Consider the following 20,811-nt stretch of genomic DNA (forward strand, 5'->3'; position numbering starts at 1 on the left):
TCCATTGGTCTGTGTGTGTTTTTATTGCCAGTACCATGCTTTGTGAACTACCCTGGTGTAGCTTTGTAGTATGTTTTGAAGTCAGGTATTATAATGTCTCCTGTTTGTTTACTCAAGATAATTTTGACAATTTGGTTCCATATAAATTTTAGGATTATTTTTTTCTAATTCTGGGAAGAATGTCTTAGTGTTTTCACAGGGATTGCATTGTATTAATTGATTACTTTGGGTAGTATGGACATTTTAACAATATTGATTCTTTCAATCTATGAATACAGGCAGTTTTTCCTCTTTTTTGGTGTCCTCTTCAGTTTTCTTTATAATGAAATGTTTTATAATTTTCTTTATAAAGATCTTTCAAGTCTTTAGTTACATTTATTCTTAGGTATATGTGTTTTGCATGTTTGTATAAACACCCACATATTTTGTAGTTTTAGTAAAGGGAATAGCTTTCTACAATTTTTATTTTGGATAATTCACATATTGGCATATAGCAGCATCACTAATTTTTGTATCTTAATTTTGTGTCCTGCATCTTTAATGAATTTATTCATTAGTTTTAATAGTTTTGGTGAAAATAGTGACAGTTTGGCTTCCAATTTGGATGCCCTTTCTTTCTTTCTTTCTCTTGCCTGATTGTTCTGGCTAGTATGTTCAGCAGCATAGCATGTTGGTTGAAAGTAGACATTTGGACATTTTTATCTTGCTCCAGATCTTAGAAATCTTTCAACTTTTCCCCATTTTGTATAACATTAGCTATTGTGACTTATTATGTTGAGATGTATTCCTTGTGTGCCTAATTTGTCAATATTTTTATAATGAAGGAATGTTGAATTTTATCAAATTCTTTTTCTGAATCTATCAAGATGATAATATAGTTTTTGTCCTTTGTTCTGTTAATGTGGTGTAACAGACTTATTGATTTGCATATGGTGAACCATCCTGTATTCCTGGAGAAAATCCCACTTGATCCTAGTGCATAATCTTTTTAATGTACTATTGGATTCAGTTTGCTAGTATTTTGTTGAGAACTTTTTGCATCTGTGTCCATTAAGGATATTAGGCTATAGTTTTCTCTTTTTGTCTTGCCCTTATCTGGTTTGTTACCAGGTTATTTGCTGATCTTGTAGGATGTGTTTGGAAGAATTCCTTCCATTTCTGTTTCTTTGGAATAACTTAAGGAGAATTGGCATCGGTCTTCTTTAAATGTTTAGTAGAATTCAGCAGGGTAGTAGTCCTTTGTTTTGGGGCTTTTCTTCGATGGGAGACTATTACTGATTCATCCTCTTGCTCGTTATTGGTCTGGTTAGGTTTTCTATTGTTTCATGATTCAGTCTCACTTAGTTGTAAGAATGTAGGAATGTGTCAATTTCTTCTAGGTTATCAAATTTGTAGACATATAGTTGTTCATGTTAATCTCTAATGATACTTTTTAATTTTGAGGTATTAGTTGTAATGTCTTCTTTTCATCTGGGTCTTGTCTCTCTTAGACTAGTTAAAGATTTGTCTATTTTGTTTTATCTTTTTGAAAGACTGACTCTTTGTTTTGTTGATCTTTTGCACTGTTTTTGATCTTCATATAATTTATTTCTGCTCTGATTTTTAGTTATGTTCTAATAATTTTGCATTTAGTTCCTTCATGTTTGTCCAGTTTCATAGATATAGGGATAGGTTATTTGAGATATACTTTTTTGATGTAACCTTACTGCTTAGTTCTGCTTTTGCTGCATTCCATATGTTTGGCTATGTTAGTCTCCATTTTCATTTGTTTTAAGAAATTTAACTTCCTTCTTATTTTCTTCTTTGATCCAAAAATAATGTTTAATTTTCTTATATTTGAATAATTTCCACTTTTTATTGTTATTGAATTCTAGTTTTATTGCATTGTGGTCAGGAAAGATACTTGATAAAATTTTACTTATTTAAATTTGTTTAGACTTGTTTTGTAGACTTATGAACCATGCTGGAGAATATTTCATGTGCTGATTAGAAAATGTATATTTGACAGCTATTGGGTGGGTATTCTGTAGATATCTCTTTGGTCCATTGGGTCTAGGATGCAATATAATTCTGTTTCTTTATTGATTTCCCATGCGAATGACCTATCTATTGCTGAAAGTGGGTTTTTAAAATCCCCCACTACTACTGTATTAGATTCTCTCTCTCATTTTAGGTCTATTAATATTTACTTTATGTATTTGGATACATACTTTGAATTATTTCCTCTTGCTGAATTGATATCTTTTTAATTTTACAGTGACCTTCTTTTTACTGGTTTTCATTCAAAGTCTGTTTTATCTGATGTAAGTATGGCTTCTCCTATTTTCTTTTAGATTCCATTTGGATGGAATATCTTATTTCAATCTTTCAATCCTTCTATGTCCTGAGAAGTGAAGTGAGTTTCTTGAAAATTATATATAATTAGGTGGGTCTTTATTCATCCATTCAGTCTCTCTGTGTCTTTTACTTGAAGATCCATTTGAATTCAAGGTCTTACTATAAATAAGTAAGGCCTTACTATAGCCATTTATAGTTAATTTAGTTCTTTGTTTCTTAATGGTTTTATTTGTTGGTTATTTACTTTAGTAGCTGGTTTTTTGTTCCTTGCTTTTTTGTGTGTGCTTATCACAGATATTTGCATTGTGGTTACCTTGAGGCTTAGGAAAGGCATCCTTTGGTTACACAAAGCTAGTGAGAGAGGATAGAAATATAGCATGATCATAAAGAGAAAAAAACAAAGAACAAGAGAAAATATACTAAAATTATACTTGTACTCCGTTATATTTTAAATATTTGATATTTCAATTGATCTATTTTCCTTCTTAACATATTAATGTAGTTATTATTGTTTTAACTTAAATTATTTTAGTCTTAGTACTGAAAATTAATGAATGGTTTATGTAACATACTTACAATACTTACAATATTAGAGCATCCTTATCTTCTTTACCGGTGAGTTTTTTTATGTTCCCGTGTTTTCTTCTTACTCATTAATGTCTTTATTTGAAGAAATTCCTTTAGCATTTCTTCTAGAAGAGATCTAGTAGAGATATATTCTCTTAGCTGTTCTTTTTCTGGAAATATTATAATCTCCATTTCTAAAAGATAACCTTTCCAGTTACAGTATTCTCAGTTGACTGATATATTGTTGTTGTTGTTCTGTACTGTAAAAATCTGACCATCCTCTACTGACCAGTAAGATTTCTGCTAAGAAGTCTGTGATTAGGTGAATTGGGACACCCTTCTGTGTTATTTCTCTTCCCTTGTAGGCTCAAAAATCTTTCACTTTTGGATGTTTGATTATAAGATGTCTTACAGTGGCTTTGGTTGAATTAAATTTGACTGGTGACCATTGACCTTCCTATATCTGGATATTTATATCCTTCTCTAGGAATTTTTTTGTTATTATTTCTTTGAATAAGCTTTCTAACCCTTTGGCATTCTCAAATCATTCTTGGACCCCAAGAACCTGAATATTTGCTCTCAATACTGTCCCACAATCCTCATAAGAGTAATTTTTCTTTTTTCAGCTCTGTGTATTTTCAGATAGCCTGTCTTATAGCTCACTTATTCTTTTTCCTGTTTGATCTACCACACTGATGCCTTCTATTGTGTTTTAAATATTCCACTTTATTTTTCAGCTCAAGGATTTGTTTGATATTTTTTAATTCTTGCATCTCCTTGTTAAATTTCTGTTAAGAGTATTGAAATGTTTTTCTTTCTTTCTTTTTTCAAGCTCACTTTTCTTAAAACAGCTATTTTAAAGTCTCTGAGAGTTCTCCCATAGTAATTACTCTCTGGTCAATTTCTGGCACCTTATTTTGATTATTAGGTGAGGTCATGATTTCTTAAATTCTTGATGTTTTTTGGCATTTGACATCCTCTGGGCATTGAAGGATTAGATATTTATTCTAGTCTTTTGAATCTGGCTTTGTGCTTGTCTTTCTAGAAATGCTAGGCATGCTATTCATTTTCTCTCTGCCTATAGTCATTTCCTCTGTTTCAGCACTATATGGCATCTGGGTTGTCAATTTTATGCTAGTTTCAGATATTCCTTAAATGATGAACAAGGGCTGCATGCTCAGGGAGGAATAGTCCTTTTTTAGTAAAGGATCACAGGTGTTATCTACAAAGCTGAAAAACTAGTAGGAAGCTAACATATTGCATCGCTGTGTGACCTCCAAAATTAGTGATTTTTACACTTATCTAAAAGCAAACAACTAAATTATACTGATGCTAGAGGGTATTTAATTTTTTTCTGTATTTTGCCTGCAGGGAGACCAGAGGATCTTACACAGCTACCATATTGATTTGCCCATTTTACTGTTATAATAGTTAGAACTATAAAAGTAAAATTTTGGTGTGGGAATAATTCTTGTTAATATTTTCATTAACATTGAAATAGTCATGGCAGTGCCTTGGCACATATGAGTCATTCAATGTCAGCTTTATTGCTGTTACACTATTATTTTTGGAAAAATAATATGTCATTTACCTTTGGATGGGTAACAACATCAAGGTATGGGGAAGGTCTACTTGAGCTCAGCATTCTATTTTATTATCAGTGACATCCCTTTCCCTCTGCCCCCATATGCTCATGTTTATGGTGGCACTGGGCACAGATACTAAGATATGTAAGTCTCTGACACTCTCAAGTGCAGAAATTTACCCTTCTGTTTTTAGTAAATTAACCCTATATAGCAGATATTACTGACAGTAAATAGTTAAAGGCAAGTGACTCACCGGGATGGAAATTCAACCAAGAGATTTTATTGGGCAGGTGGGGCTGCCCAAGGGGAAGACACAACCCAGAAAGTTCTAACTTCATTAGTAATTAACACAAACTTTAAAAATATATGATCCAATTTTTTTATAATGGTCGATTTCAGTAATCCTAAGCATTCTTTCTAAATCTCCAATCTGATCTTACCCTGCTGCCTCCCAAATAAATTTTACATAGGCAGTAGCCCATACTATATTTATGAGCTTTATGAACATTAATCTTTAATAAAGTAGGCTGAAATCACTTTGATTTTTTAAAAATTTTCCTTGTGAGACTGAATAATAAATATGTAAAGTTCTTTCATTGTAGGATTGGCTGCCTTTTCTATAATTAAGAATTGGGCTTTACTATTTCTTTAGGGAGAGATTAACTCACTCAAAATGAGCTAATGGGGTTTAGCCCTTAGGAGTGGAATAGATTCTTAGGCCATTGTGATGGCTAGGACTGCTTTGTTAATTCAGGTTTTGACTTTCTGCAGAAGGCTAAAACCAAATAAATATAGCCAGGCCTTCCTTGTAGTGGGGGAAATAAATAGTATGTGAATTTATTAATTACTCTCTTAGTGTTGTGAAATTTGCATCTCATTGAAATGAAAGAATACATGGTGCCTGGCTTAGCAGTAGTAACCTCTAATTTAATGGCATTTCTAAAGCATTATTTTTAAATGTTGTTCTTTGTGTAAGATTTTTATTTCAATTTCACATGTAGCTAAATTGACGATAGTATAAATAAATGTAGATCCATTTTTAGCTTTGAATTCTTTTCCTTCAACTCTTAGAAAATATTACTTATTAGTCTTCTTATTGAAGAAGTCTATAATCCGATTTTTATTTCTTTGTAACTGACTTTGATTTTTTTTCCTTTAGAATATTCTGTCTACTATCATAAATTTCTTTGTAATACATATAGGTATAGATTTTGGGGGTATTTTTTATTGTTGTTGTTGTTTTTCTTTTTATTTGGAGTATTAAACAGAACAGAAACAGTCTTTGTTCCTGTTACCTAGCTGAATTACATGCTATGAGATATCAGGTACCTATGTCCAGTGCTTGATATTGATTTTTTTTTAAGCCCAGAAGTAGTGGCATGATTGATGATGATCTATTCAAGGTAAAGTAAAAAGAAGAGTTTGCAACCTAAATATCTCTGTAGCCTAACTGGCTCTATCCCTGACAGTTACCATATCCATCCATCCTCCTACTAACCAAATACCTGTCTCCCAGATGTTTTCTGTTCTTGTTGTACCCCGTCTTCTGGGTTTAGTTTGTCTTTGTCAAATATGGAATTCAGAACTATGGCAGATAATTTTGTTCAAAAGTCAGACGACTTTTTGAGATTTTATTTATTTGTAATATAAATATTATATCATTATCTTAAGTTCTTAATAGCCAAATCTTTCAAATATCTTGCAGTTCATCCTGCTATAATGTTTTGGGTTTTATTCTCTTTCCCATTTCCTTCCCAGTACCATTACCATGATTTAGGTTTCTGCTTTTTCTCATATGAATTATTGCAGAAAACTCCAAATTTCATTCTGCTTATGGTAAATACCTTCTCTGCATCATCCTTTATATCATTAGCAAAGTAATTTTCCAGAAGAAAACCTTTTTCCCCTCTCACAACTTGACTTCATAGCATCTTCCATAGAAAAGCAGATTTCAGTGCTATGGAACAAACCATAGTAGACCTGTCTGTGGGGACTTTCTAATAATCCTTCTTTCTCCCAGAATCTCCCTGCTCTGCAATAGCAATAAAGGCCAGGTAAAGTCTTCCTTCAACAGCCTTCTCAACTATTACTCATTTTCCTGTAGTGCCAAGTTTTAACATAATCTTCATAAAAGTTGTGTTTGAAACTAGGGAAGGTAAAGTATGGCACTCAATTATGAATTCTCTAATTTGGGGAGAATTTCAAATTTTATGCATATAGATAATTGAAAGAACTGTTATTCTAGTTTTAGAGTTTTCATTTTTTCAGGTTATGGTTAATTGCTAGCTCAAATTAAAAGAAAAGTTATACTTACACAAAGAAAATAAATGAATGTTTGATGAAAAGAACAGGCAGTGCTCCAGATTCTAATCTTTTCCTATTAAGTGGTTCTGGACTTTCATTCTTAACTTTATCATGAAGGAAAAAAAAAGTAATAACCTCATTCCCTTCACTCATTTTTTCCTTCATTCATTATCAAATATGGGTTGAAGGATTGCTATGTGATAGTCACTATACCAGGTGTTAGTGATTTACATTAGAAATTATGTTGAAGATTATAATAACAAACAAAAGTACAGGTATTACAGTTCTTTGGGAGCCCTGGTGAGTGACTAATCTGAGAGGAAAGTCAACAAAGACTCCTTTTTGAAGGTTACATATTAAAGAATTCTCTAGAAGGAAAATAAAATCAATAGAATGTTATTCCAGGGAGAAGGAGAAGTCTGCCCTGATTATTATTCTAATCTAACTGTAGAAAAAAAATCTTAGGATCTTATTAGAGAGGGCTTAATGTCATACTGGAGTAGTTACACTATCTTTTAGGCAGTAGTGTTATAATAAAACCAATGAGGTGGAGAGGTGATATGAAAAGGTTCATGTTTCATATAGGTAAATTGATGATACAGATTAGGTTAAGAAGCTGTTAGAAGCCTAAAGGTGGAGGGGATTTTAAATATTGTGGCACTGTGAACATGGAGTAAAAAGAGTCAATAATATTTCAAAAGCAAAATCAATGTTCACAGAGGTGCTGGGTATATCTAATAAATAGAAGTGAACATATTTTGTAAAACATACAGACTCTTCATGGATTAAATGTTATCTTTATTTCTTTAAAGCTTTGGTATAGCAAGCTCTAGTAGTGTTTATGACATTAATCATATTCAAGATATTTTATTAGATATGATAGACGAGATATAATTTAGACTTTCATACTTGAAGGTTAAAACTGCATCTTTAATTTTTAGTGTCTGCTAGTGATCATATCTTTTTTAGGAAAGTAATATGTTATAATACATAATTTTTTATTGTTACATTGTTAAAAATTCATATATTGTGATATTTTAAATTATCAGCACCATTTAACATCTCATTTCATGTAGCCTTCCCTGGTATTTGTTTCACATGCTTTATGTCAATAGAATTATATCTCTCAATAGAATTTATTGAGAGAAAAAAAGAGATGACAATTTTTTTTTCCTGAAAAAGAGTTGAACCAGTAACTAGATTTCTTTGTCCACATTGGTAAGTAAATTTGTGTATCTGTCAGATTTAACTCGTAGACTCATAAGAGCTTAATTTAAAAAAAAAAAAATGCACTGAAGAGAAATGAAAACCTAGAGTACTAAAATAAAGTTAACAGGAGTGGTAATTTCTTATTTTCTTAAACTAAGAATATCTTTAAAATTGATCATTTCTTCCTCTTCATCTTGTTCAATTTTCTTTTTCTTTTTTTTCCCCCGAAGTTGAGGCAAATCATGATATATAATACTATATTTTTGTATACCTTCTTTGGATAAAAGCATTATTCAGTTGTGCTTAGAGGTTTCTTTATGCATTCCCAAAACATCTGAAACTCCATAAATTAAATAATTGTTTCAGTAAGTCCTAGGTGAAAAATTTCCCTGGTGATTTAGTACTTAGGAAAGCTTTTTATGCTCCCCATCCCCAAAGAAGTAATTTTAAATGACTCACTTTTTACCTGTGGAGTTTGTTAGCAAAGCAGAAAGAATACCAATTATTTTAACAGATAATTTAATATAGGGAATTGTTCACAAAAGTGTTGGAGAGCTGAAAACCAGAAACTAAACAGGAGTAGCTGATGTTTTCATGAAGCAACTACCTGCCCTAGAACTAGAAGAACAAAATGAACTGTCTGAGGTAATCAGAGAGAAAGACCTCAAAATAGGATATGCCTTTTTATTTGTACATATTGTTCATATTTTGTTCTTTTTGTTCTAATATTCTGCCTCTTGGTATGGGGGTTTAATTTTGTAATTCTTCCTTATTTTTTTCCCTTAAATACTGATGACTCTGTTACTGAGTTCCATTTTAAATGTATCCCACAAGTTTTGATATGTATATGTTCATAGCTATTCAGTTTTAAATATTTTATCAATTCCACTATGATATTTTATATGACATATTTTTAAATCATTCTCTCTTTCCTGACTACCTTATAGATTTTAACTTTAATCCATAGTAATTGGAAGAAAGGGTCTTAAGACATTGATATTTCAAGATTTGAAACTTGCTTTATGTCATCATTTTTCAAACTGTTTTATACTGTGTTTGAAAAGAATGTGTATTTTACTCTTCTTGACTGTTACACTCAAATTGTTCCTAAAATGAAGTTTTTAAAATATTATTTTCAAAACTTTACACTTATTTGATGGTTTTTTGACCATCAAAGTTTTATACAAATTCCTAATAAAACAAACTGTCTTCCTCAGAAATTGAGGGCAACTTCCTGATAACTTTTTTTTTTATGCAGGATTTAAAACAGATATAAACTTCCTTATACTGTGAATAAAAACTTCCTTCTGCTGAAGACAGACACCAAAGGAGTTGATCTTGACAGGTTCTCTGGATATTTAAATCTGCAGATGCCATTTTCCTGCCTTTTGTCCCACTTTGCTCCCTCTTATAAAAGTTCTCCTCACCCTTAAGTTCTCTGAAAATGGTGTTTGCAGACCAAAAAAGAAAAAAAAAAGTTTTCTCTATCTTTCTTCAAGCTGGCTTTGAATATTCATTATAAAGTGATTCTATTTAGCTCTTATGATTTTTGTATTTTCTGATCTTAATAAATCTGTCAGCTTTTAAGTTATTATTTTCTAGATATATCTTTACTTATATTTTATCCTCAACTTTCTTGGATTTTGCTCAATTTTTAACTAGAACATTAAGTCAATTTATATAAATTTGGATTAGTTTATATTAACACACATTTTGTGTTTATTCTTTTTTTCCTTTCTTTGGACTGATTACTAATTAGGACTGTTGGTATTGCAAGTGATTGGGAAACCCAGGTCAAAGTGGCTGAGGCAAAATAGGGGGTTTTATTGCTTACACAGATGAAGAGGTATGAGAATATCCTTGCTTGCTACAAGACACTTGCACAGGTGTCACAAACTGTGGTGCTCATTTGGTAATTGTAGCTATATTTGAATTGTAAATATTACTTGATTTGAATTTATTTTTAAGACTATGTAATAATCCAACATGTCATGAATATTCTTCATCCTTTGAGAATGTATGGATTATCTATATTTTTAGAATTTGAATTATTTTACATTAATTTTTTTAAAGTTTTGTGAAGTCTTGTGGGAAATGGATTATGTTATAGTGCATATCACAATATACTTTGCTGTTTTCTGCTATACTTTTCCCACTCTCTAATTTATTGCAGTTTTCTTTACCATTTATTTTTCTCTAGTTTTTTAATCTTTCACTAATGAATAATTATTTAGACTCTACTATATGTTCTTTTTCTTATTATTATTGCTAGACTTACAGCATTTTATTTGATAACCTCTAGATGGATACTGTTCAGTAGAAGCATAATATGTAGCACAAATGAGAGCTATATATGCAATTTTTAATTAAAGCATTATATTTATATATATTTGGGTTTCTTTTGACAACATTTATACCTACAAGGAATTTGATTCAATCCCCATTCCTGCCTTTTCCTCTCCTCCTCCCTCTCAATTTCTCCTTCCTCCACTGATCTTCCTTTCACTTCTTCATTTACTTTTGATTGATACTGTCTACATATATATAAAGGTGAAATTCCCTTTGGTACATTTATTCATGTATATATCATGATTTTGTTAGATTGCTTCCGTATTTCTTTCCCTTCTTTCCTCCCTCTTGTTCACCTTCTCCATTGATCTTCCCTTGATCCTTATGATGTTTTTTTCCATTTCTCCACCTTCTTCTTTCCCTTATTTTGCTCTAGCTTCCACACATGAAAGAAAACACTTAACCCTTTATTTTTCTGAGTCTGGCTTTTTTTGTTAGCATGATTTTTATCCATTCCCATCAGCTTGCCAGCAAATGCCATTATTTAATTCTTCTTTATGACTGAGGAAATCTCCATTATGTATATATACCATTTTCTGGATTCATTCATCTATTGATGGGCATATGGGTTGATTCCATAATTTAGCTATTGTGAATTGAACTGCTATAAACAGTGTAGCAGCTGTATTACTATAATATATTGATTTTAGATTTTCTCTCATTTTGTAGGCTTCATGCTTTAATCATTTCCTTTGTTATCCTTTGTTGTACAGAAACTTTTTAATTTTATGGCATTTCACTTATTGATTCTTGTCGAGAAAGTTGGTACTTGCACCTTTATGATGGAATATTGACACTGTTTTCTTCTACCAGTTGCAAAGTTTCTGGTCTAATTTCTGATTCTTTAACCCATTCGATTTGATTTTTGTATAGTGTGAAAGATAGGAATCGAACTTCATTCTACTACATATAGCCTTTTTAACTAATAGGGGTAGGAAAACTGGATATCTTTTCTCTAACATATATTTTTGGCATCCTTGTCAAGTATTAGATGGTTATATGTATGTGGGTTTGTCTGTGTCTTATTCTATTCCTTTGTTCTTCATGTCTATTTTGTTGGAAATACCATACTGTTTTTGCAACTATAGCTCTGTAGTGTAATTTGAGATCAGGTATTGTGATGTCTCCTGCATCACTTTTCTTGTTAAGAATTGCCTTGGCTATTAAAAAAAAAAGTTTAAATGTACCAAAATAAATAGATTAAATAATAGGGTATGAAGAGGTGGTCAAAACTATTGGCAAAGATGGATTTTCATTCTTTGTATTTGTTTTTGGCTTTGTAACCCAGAGGTCCAATGCCTTTGTTGTTCTTGCTTAGCTGCCAGGTTTTGTGGCTAGCAGACATACCTGGTCGCAGTATCTCAGCTTCCAGTCCCCTCATGCACGGTAGGCTAGCACAGTTTAGGTACTGCTAAATTGTGTATTACTGAGGTGCAGGTGTTGCAGAGTTCTAAAATGGAAATTCCAGTAATTGGGGTTTAATCTAGACCAAACTTTGGAACTCTGGGTGACTGTTAAAGAGTCCATCCACACGCACTATTGCAGGGGAGATGCCAGCCTCTGCAGGATGTCTGATCTCTAGGGTCTCTGGTAAAATCCAATGTTAGGCATAGGAACAAAACTTTTACAAGTTTCAGCTTCTCTGCTATGAATATGAAATACCAAGTATTGGCCTTGGATCACAGATGTTCCTGTATAGCTGCTCTAGCACCAGCAACAATGGTAGCTTTCTCACCAACAATGGGACCTTTTTCTCTTGGGATTCAGAGCCTGAATGGTTCATGCAAAATTTTCTTTGTGCCTATTTTAATCTCTCTGGTTCACATGCCTTCCTAGAAGTTTTTTTGGTTAGTTGCTGGGGTTCCTGATCTCCTGTCTCCCATTGGTAGGAGGGGGGAGGACAGTTTTATAGGGAGTGCACTGGGGGCTCCTTTCTCTGGTATTGCAAGTGCAGCTAGTGGATACTTTTTCCCATAGGGCAAGCAGAAACTTTCCCCAGTGATGGGGAGCACCCAACCCAGCCTTCCCAAGTAAGCACTGGCCATTTTTCAAGCCTAGAAGGCTTTCCCTCCCAGGGAGTTATTCTTGGATTTGCTTTCACTGATTTGCTTCCTCTACTGACTATTAAAATCAGCCTTCCTCACTAATCCACAGGTTACCCCAAGTCAATTCTTTATTTTTTCATTTCTTTGTCACATCATCTCCTTTATGTGCACTGCTCAACTCCCCCTCCCCCCTTTCCACTCTGCTGGTGCTTCTCTGATGTATTATTTCTTATATTCAAGTTTCTGACTTATCTCTATAATTTTGGGGGTTTTGTTTTAATACAGTTCGCTATTAATTTTCAGTGAGTTCCCCTAGTTACCCACCTGACTGAGAAGCCATCTTCCCGTTTTATAAGTCTGGTGCTGAGGAGCTACTGGGATTTGCACCCTTTCTCTAATTGCCATCTTCTTTCCTTAGTATGCAATTTTAAATTTTCTAGGACCCACACTTAAAATGTAGAAACAGATGATATTGATTTGATTAATATATTTTATTTCACATGATATATCCAAAATATTAGTATTTCAACATTCATATAAAAAGTATGCAATATTTTACATATTTTTTTTGTTTTTGATATCCCATGTACATTTTACATTTACTTGGCAAGTTGAATTTTAGTAATTATTGATAGTTACTCTTTTAAATCAAAATTTTAAAAAGTTTAGTACATCATGCTTTCTATTTGCTTGGATGATAGATAAATGGAATCTAACTTGAATGTTGTAAGTTTGGGTATTCTTGATTTAAATGATGCATGTTTGTCATTATCAAACCTAATAGAATAGCAATAAAATCCAAACTCTAAATAATTTGCTCATTTGCTTGCTAATATTGATGAATGTTTAAAGACCAAATATCATACATTTCTAGGAAGTCTCTTAATGTTAAGAATTCCAGAAGGTCTATAGCCCAAATTTTGTTCTAGTTGATTAAGGTTGGAAATGTGTAAGTATTATTTATTTAATGCTGTCATCCAAAGTTAATTCTATTCAATTTTTGATAATATGATACTTTTTTCCCTTTGAACTCAGTCGACTTTGTAGTTATTTATATACATGTATGTACACTATGTGTGTGAAATCAAAATTTCAATAATATTAATATTTTTATAGAGTAATTGAAATAAAAATAGCACATTTAAGCCCATATCCTAAATTTGATTTCAGGTCTGATTTTATGCTAATACAATTTATTTAATGACAATAATCACTATTACATTAGTAAATTATTTATTATGCTAAATGGATAAAATAGGGACAGTGCTATTGCAGACCATGTGGATATGGCAACCAGTTAAACAAAGAGAAAGGATTTTGACTAGGATTGTAAGACTATATAGAGAAAACTAGGATAACATCAGGTTAGAGAACAGGACTTCACAGTTATCTCTTACACTTTAAGAAAACTATGAAAGGGGGCTGGGATTGTGGCTCAGTGGCAGACCACTTGCATAGCACGTGTGAGGCTCTGGGTTTGATTCTCAGCACCACATATCAATAAATAAAATAGATCTTCATTGACAATTTAAAAAATATTTTAAAAAGAAAGCTACTGAAAGGTTTTTTTTAATTTTAAAAATAATCATAGAATCATTTAAGCTATTTTAAAATAGCCTTGAGTTTTTCTTAAAAATCTGAGAAACTTACCACAAGAATGGGATGCTAATTAGAATAAGTTATACTCCATTATGATTAACATGTCAAAATATACTGTCGTATATATCTAAAAGTACAAATTTTAAAAATGTCAAAAAATTTTTTGAGAAACTCCCAAATTTCAATATACCACATCACACATTTCCCTCTGTTAAAGTACAGATATAAAAAAGAAACATGAAGATACTATACTGACTGGTCTTGACCACAAGATGTTTAGTGTAGTTTTCTGCTGCATGTATAAGTAGCATTCAGATTAAAACATCTGTTTGCATTTTGTATTTAAACCATGATTCTTTTTCTGTTCTCTTTTGGGTGATGGAGTGTAACTTTCCTGCTCTGCATGTTGGCTTATAGGGTCCTGTTTCTTCTACTATCTTCCTATTGTTACTGACTCCTGCTTCTCATTGTGGTTTCCCTTTTACCATTCTCACCCCATATGCCACTTTAAATGTTGGTAAACTCCAAAATTCCTTTTTGTAGTCTTAATAAATTTGCCCATTCATAAAGCAACAGTATTTTAAAACAGTTTTACAACAGAACAATAAAAGGTTATAATAACTTTTTAAATGTTTTACTATATCAGTGGTTTGTGCTACTTTTCAGTAAATGACATTTTTCTTTTAGAATTCAAATCTGATTCATCAGAAAGTGTCTCCTCCTAATGATCGGCAAGGATCTCCAATATTATCATTCATCCTTCTAGAACAATATAATGCCATTCGTTTAGTACAAAGTGTGCATCAGTCTCTTGCTGCCCTCAGCAAAGTCATCAGAGGAACTACCTTATTAAGTTCAGAAGTCCAAAAATTGGCAAGTGCTTTATTAAACCAAAAGGTAAGCCAATACTGTATGTTTTTATTTCATTATTTAAGTAGGTCTTTATTTGTTGGATTCTTGTGGTTAATAACAGACAACTGAAGTCAAAATGGTTGAAGTCATGTGGAAGTTTATTGGCTCAGATAGAGTCTTAGTGGTAGTTAGCATTAAATCAGCTTGATGGAGCTTAAAATTGTCATTAAGGATCTCAGTTTATGCTATCTATCTCTTCTGTATATGTAATGAAATCTATGTTAATTTCACTTTGGAGCAAGTCCTCTCTATATATTGTGATACACTACCAACAGAGAGAACATCTTTTTCTTGGTAACTCGAGCAAAAATCTTGGGATATACTTTGATCCAAACCAGTTTGAATGTTGTTCCTTTTTCCATACTAATTCTGTGGGCAGGACATGCAAAACTTTCATTTGTGTAGGGGTTCAACCAACAAATACCTATTCCTGGAGGTGGGGATGGTTTCATCTGTAACACATATACTGAGATTAAGTGAGATATAGCTATCCAGTAAAAAATCAGGATATGTTCAGCAGCAGCAGAAGAAATAAACACTTCTACTAAATAATTAGTTCCCTTTAAATGATAGTAAAAATCACGCAGTTCAGATTAATTGAAGAGACAAAAAATTTGGAAGGGTGTTTGTAGACTGATTTTTAGCCATTTGGAGAATATGAATTTTACAGCACTTGGAGTCTAGAAAAGATTTCAGTAGGGCAATCAAAAGTTTTTCTTTTCTGCTGTGTATACTCAATATAAGGAAACTTGTAGTAGTCTGTCTAAATGTCCTATCTATTTTAATATAAAAATGTAGCCTATCTATAATTTCCTACATCTCTCTACCATTAAGAAGACATTCAACACTCTTCTATTCTCTCTCATGGATATTTTATGTAGAAATAATACAGTATAGCAAAATAGCTAAGTATGTGGCCTCCAGAATGTGTCTACAAATTAGTAGGTATGTAACCTTAGGGCGGTTCTGTGAACATCTCCAAACTGTTTTTCTCGCTTGTAAAATAAGGATAATAATGGTACCTACTTCATGTGATTCTTTTGATAGTTAAATATGGGTAAAGTACTTGGCTCATAGCAAACACACTTTTAAAATAGTTGTTTTTATTAATTTGGAGAATTTCATTATAAACAGAACAACTCATGAAGTATTTCAGTTTATGGAAGTTGGGATACTTTGTACATCACTTTCAGTAAGAAATAGTTACAGCCTGGAACCATGGTATTTCAAGAGATTTTATGTGATATAAATAATAAAATAATATAAAATGTAATTGCCAACTTTGGTTTCTTATTTTACTTCTACTGTTAACATCTGGGTAAACTTTGGCATAAATACCTGAAAGAAAATAATAACTTTAAATCATTTTCTATGAATCAAATATAATATGGCTTAGATTAGATCCTTCTGAAAGACAAAGAACTAAAGGGGCTTAATTATATGAAAATCCTTTCTTAAGACCAAAATATTTTACAAAGGGGTCATAAAATTTTATTTATTTTTTCCCTTTTCCCTGAACCATTAAGATCTTCTAAATATTTTCTAATTTGGCTTAGCAATAGGCAATAACAATAGAATCAGATGGCTTATTTCCTAATTAAAATGTGTTTATATAAGATGTGGATAATTTTAATATGTCATTTATCACCTTCTATATTACACAGGAATAAATACAGCCTTCAAACATAATACTCCCTTTGATATAATTTTATCATTTTTGTGAGAATGAATTTGTTAAAAGCCTTTCAAATGATGAAAAGTTCATTTTGCAAAGATATTTAAACTGTATCATAATAGTATTTATAGAAATAGTTTAAGATGTTTACTAAAACTCAAATGAGAGTAGACTGACTTTCACAAAGACAAGGTGAGTAAAATACTTTGTTTACTTTCTAATGAGTTTTAATGAAATTGAGAATTCAGTACTAACCTATTTCAGAATAAAAATTTAATTTTTTGTTACATTTGAATGTGACAGCTTCTGTATTATGTGATATGATTTCAAGTTATTTAGGAAATAGATCATTAATTGACATTTTCTTTAATGTACCTGGCATGATTGACAAAGGAATTTTTCTAGAAAGAATTATGATTCTTTTATTCCTTTGATAATTTCTGGGGTTATGCCTAATCTATTTTTTAAATGAAGAAACAATAACTTATAATTAATGAAGACATTGTAAAATACTGTTTTCTTTTATATGGTAGAACATGGGTTTTAAGGTAAGTGCAATGGTAACTTACCATTTGTAGATATTAAAAGGTTGTATTGCAGTTCTTACAACATTAATTGAATTCTTTTTAAAGGCAATATGTGCAACTCCAGAGGCTGAGGCTGGAGGGTCACAAGTTTAGGTCAGCCTCAGCAACTAAGTGAGGCCCTAAGCAACTTCATGAGACTCTGACTCAAAATTTAAAATTTTTAAAAAGCCTGAGGATGTGGCTCAGTGGTAAAGTGCCTCTGGGTTCATTCTTCAGTATCCCTCTTCTCACCAAAAAGGCAAGTAAAGTCAACATATATATTGGCTACACATTTCAACTTTCCTAATCATACTTGTTGGTAATACTACATGGCTTTTTATCTTTTTAAACCAGGGGATCCTTCAATAGTAGAGCAAAATTCTAGTGTCTCCTAAATTTAAAAAAAAACAAAAAACGACTGGATTTTAACTTTTTGGATCACTTTAAAAATTGAAATGGATGCAGTTTTAAAATATGCATATACATAGTTTTATTATATAATTTCAGGAGGAGTAAGAGCTAACATCTTTCTGTGCTAGGGTCTGCTTTATAGCAGAGGTTTCAGAGTGTGTGTGCAGGTGGATTAAAAAGGAAATCAGGAGACTTTTGAGGTGAACATATTGTCAGTTTGGGATTTTAAGTTTACACAAGTCTAAATACTAGAGATTCAAATGAATGTATAATTGGGAATTGTTTGTCAACTTTTTATGTAGCTTGGATGCACATAGCAAGATGTTTAAACATGAGTGCACATGCTTGGTATCTAGTTTGTGTTTCGATGAATAGCCGGCTAATACTATCAAAGATAAAGCAAACTAATGGATTTGACCTCAAGTTTTTTTTTTTTCACCTGAGACAGTTTATTGATTTGTTGTGTTAATGCCAGAAATTACTGAGACTAGCTCAGTAATTGTTCAAGTTCTGATTTATATTAGTATTCACATATGCTGTGATGAACAATTACTGTTGAAGCAAAATGCCTTGCATTAATAATCACAATTACCTAAATTCTATTAAATTCATAGTGTGTTGAATTTGTTTTATTGTTATGACTCATTTAACAGTGTGGTAAATTATGGAAATTATTGTTAGTTTTATAATGTTTATAGATCAAATTTTAATGTAAACCTTCAGCCCATTTACTACTGCTCTTGATGCACATTCATTAAGATTGATAAATTTATATAAATTATTGTGACCACAATGTGTCTACGTATGTTCATATCTACATTAAAGAATGGCAAATGATATTGGCCTAAATGAATGTAATATAGAAATAATCCACAAAATTTTAAACTCTCCAGGAAAGTAAAAGCTTAGAGATTCATTATTGACATTGATATATTACACATATAGACATTCAATATATTTTTATTAGATTTCATTACATGAAATACAATTTACAGATTATCATCTTACTTTCTGAATGTTTGATGATAAAACTTATCTTTCTCTCCAAAGCTAATCTTCATTATAAGCATTTTTAATGTGTTCAGGTTTATACATATACTAAGCTAAAGATGCTATGAATTGTCTGTATTTTAAAGACAAATACTGTCTTAATTTGTACTTATGTACCAAAGAATCATGAAACAGGAGGCTCAAACAACAAAAATTTATTTTTCAGTCTCGAGGCTGGAAAGGCCTAGATCAAGGTGACAGTTATGGAACAGCACCTTTAAGATTCATTGAAGTCTTATTGTTTAACAGAGGCTCTGCAAAGTGTATCCTAGTAGTCTTTATGATACTCTTATCTTAGATTCTTCCTCCTTTTAAGTCTACAAAGTCCCTTGGGTTTCCACAAACATTCTCTGTTTTCACTTATACTCTTCTAAATGTCCTTCCAGTTCAACCCACCACCCAGTTGTAAAGCCATAGGTTTTTGTTAAGGTAGCATTCTACTTTTAGGTATCAAAATTTATCAGGTAAGTCTTACTGCAGAACAAATTTACCAAATCTTATTTTAAAACCATTTCATTTTAAATGTTTATTTTTAGCTTAAAAATCTGAAATCTGGGTAGGGTTTTAGAGAGAAAACTTGTCTCGTTCACACAGTCACTGATATGGCTGGTAAGTCTTCACTGGTTCAGAGCTGGGAGCCTTTATTGCTATACATGTGAGCCTGTCCAAGAACATTTAGATGAAAAATGACTGAGTTTCAAAAGACAAGAAATATAAGCAACAGTTTCTTATAGCTTAGACCTGGAAATTAGCACAGCATCACTTCCAACTAGTTACTGGGCCAGTATTCGAGGAGAGGAACTTAAATCTCAAGTCTCAATACAGGCATTAAGGGATTTAGGTTCTTGATTTATAATCACAACTATTTTAAATTCAAAGCATAATTGTGACCTTAATCTACCATATATTTTAGAAGGTTTATTTCACTCCTCCAATGAGACTAGATGTTTTCTAAGGCCCCTTTCTACTCTAAGTCTGGTTATTATATAATTTTCATTGTTGATATATTCTAGATAGGAGTAGTTTCTCAACTATATAATCACAGTATTTTGGGGTGATGCTTTCTCTGTTATTATCACACTTCAGGAAAATGATTTTAAGAATTTTATTTTTTGAAGAAATTTTCCTTAAGAATTCTCCTTTTAAGGAAATGTATTAACTTATTCTATGTCATTCTATTTTAATGAAATCAAGGAAAACAGAAATATTAATAAGAAGGAATCATGATATGTATAATGTGAATTATGTCAGATTTTATCCCCATCACAGTAATGTTGAAGGTCTTTTATATGTAATATACATAAAGTTAATTTTGGCCCCTTTTAAATTCCAGTGTCCCCTCATATGGCAGAACAAGTGGGAAGGCCCAGAAGATCCCTTACAGTACCTTAGAGGTCTTGTAGCTCGTGCCCTTGCAATACAGGTAAGACTAAATTATTTAGTAATTAATAATTGCATGAGTGTATGGCCATTGTATTATACAATCTTTTTGCTAATAACTATGAGACTGACATGATTTTGTATATAAACTATCATATATTTTCATATTCTGCCATTTTTATTACTTTCTATTGAGCCTGGTTTGAATCCTCTGATATAAACATATCATTCTTTGGTAACAAGCATATTTCACTCTTGCACTAGGCTTTTCAGTCACTTCATGGATAGTATTCTACTTCATCACGCTCTTTCCTGATCCTGGAATGCACGGTATATAACTTTAACCATTCTCTTCCCACCTTTCCAGTGTCCTAACTCACTTTTCTTCCCTCTTCATCCTTTCTGGAAATCTTTGAACTTGGGGCAGTCTCTGTTCATATACAGACTGCTAATCTCTGCTAGTGGCATGGGAGATGAGAAATGTTTAGATGTGAAATGTATTAGATGGGCCCTGAGCATTGCTTCCATATTCCATTATAATGTTTTAAACTTTACTACTTTCCTTAAGATTCCATTTTGTCACAGACTTGATTTTAGAGAAAATTCAAGCTGTGGGGTATGAGTGCTTAAAAATTCCTACCCTTCTCTCCCATCTACAAATTTGTTCAGTGTTACACTCCTCATCTTTGTTCATGTTTATATTAGAAGTTGACCTGCTATTGAAGACTCAATGTAGGTGATTCCTTATCTCTTTAGAAAACTTCCAGAGGGTCTTTCCTTGTTCTTCTCTTTTTTCATCTTTCCAAGTCTTTTCATTCAGT

At 31.9% G+C, this 20,811-nt stretch overlaps 1 protein-coding gene across 1 annotated transcript in view; it reads left to right on the plus strand.

Annotated features, from left to right (window-relative positions):
- The window catches only part of Dync2h1 (dynein cytoplasmic 2 heavy chain 1), a 377,152-nt gene that overhangs the window by 309,159 nt on the left and 47,182 nt on the right, over positions 1 to 20,811 (plus strand). The window contains exons 84-85 of the mRNA XM_071616653.1: positions 14,684 to 14,893; positions 19,944 to 20,033. Of these exons, the coding sequence (XP_071472754.1) occupies positions 14,684 to 14,893; positions 19,944 to 20,033 (300 nt within the window). The remainder of the gene's footprint in view (positions 1 to 14,683; positions 14,894 to 19,943; positions 20,034 to 20,811) is intronic.

This window comes from Marmota flaviventris, chromosome 9 (assembly GCF_047511675.1).
Source record: "Marmota flaviventris isolate mMarFla1 chromosome 9, mMarFla1.hap1, whole genome shotgun sequence".
NCBI lineage: Eukaryota > Metazoa > Chordata > Mammalia > Rodentia > Sciuridae > Marmota > Marmota flaviventris.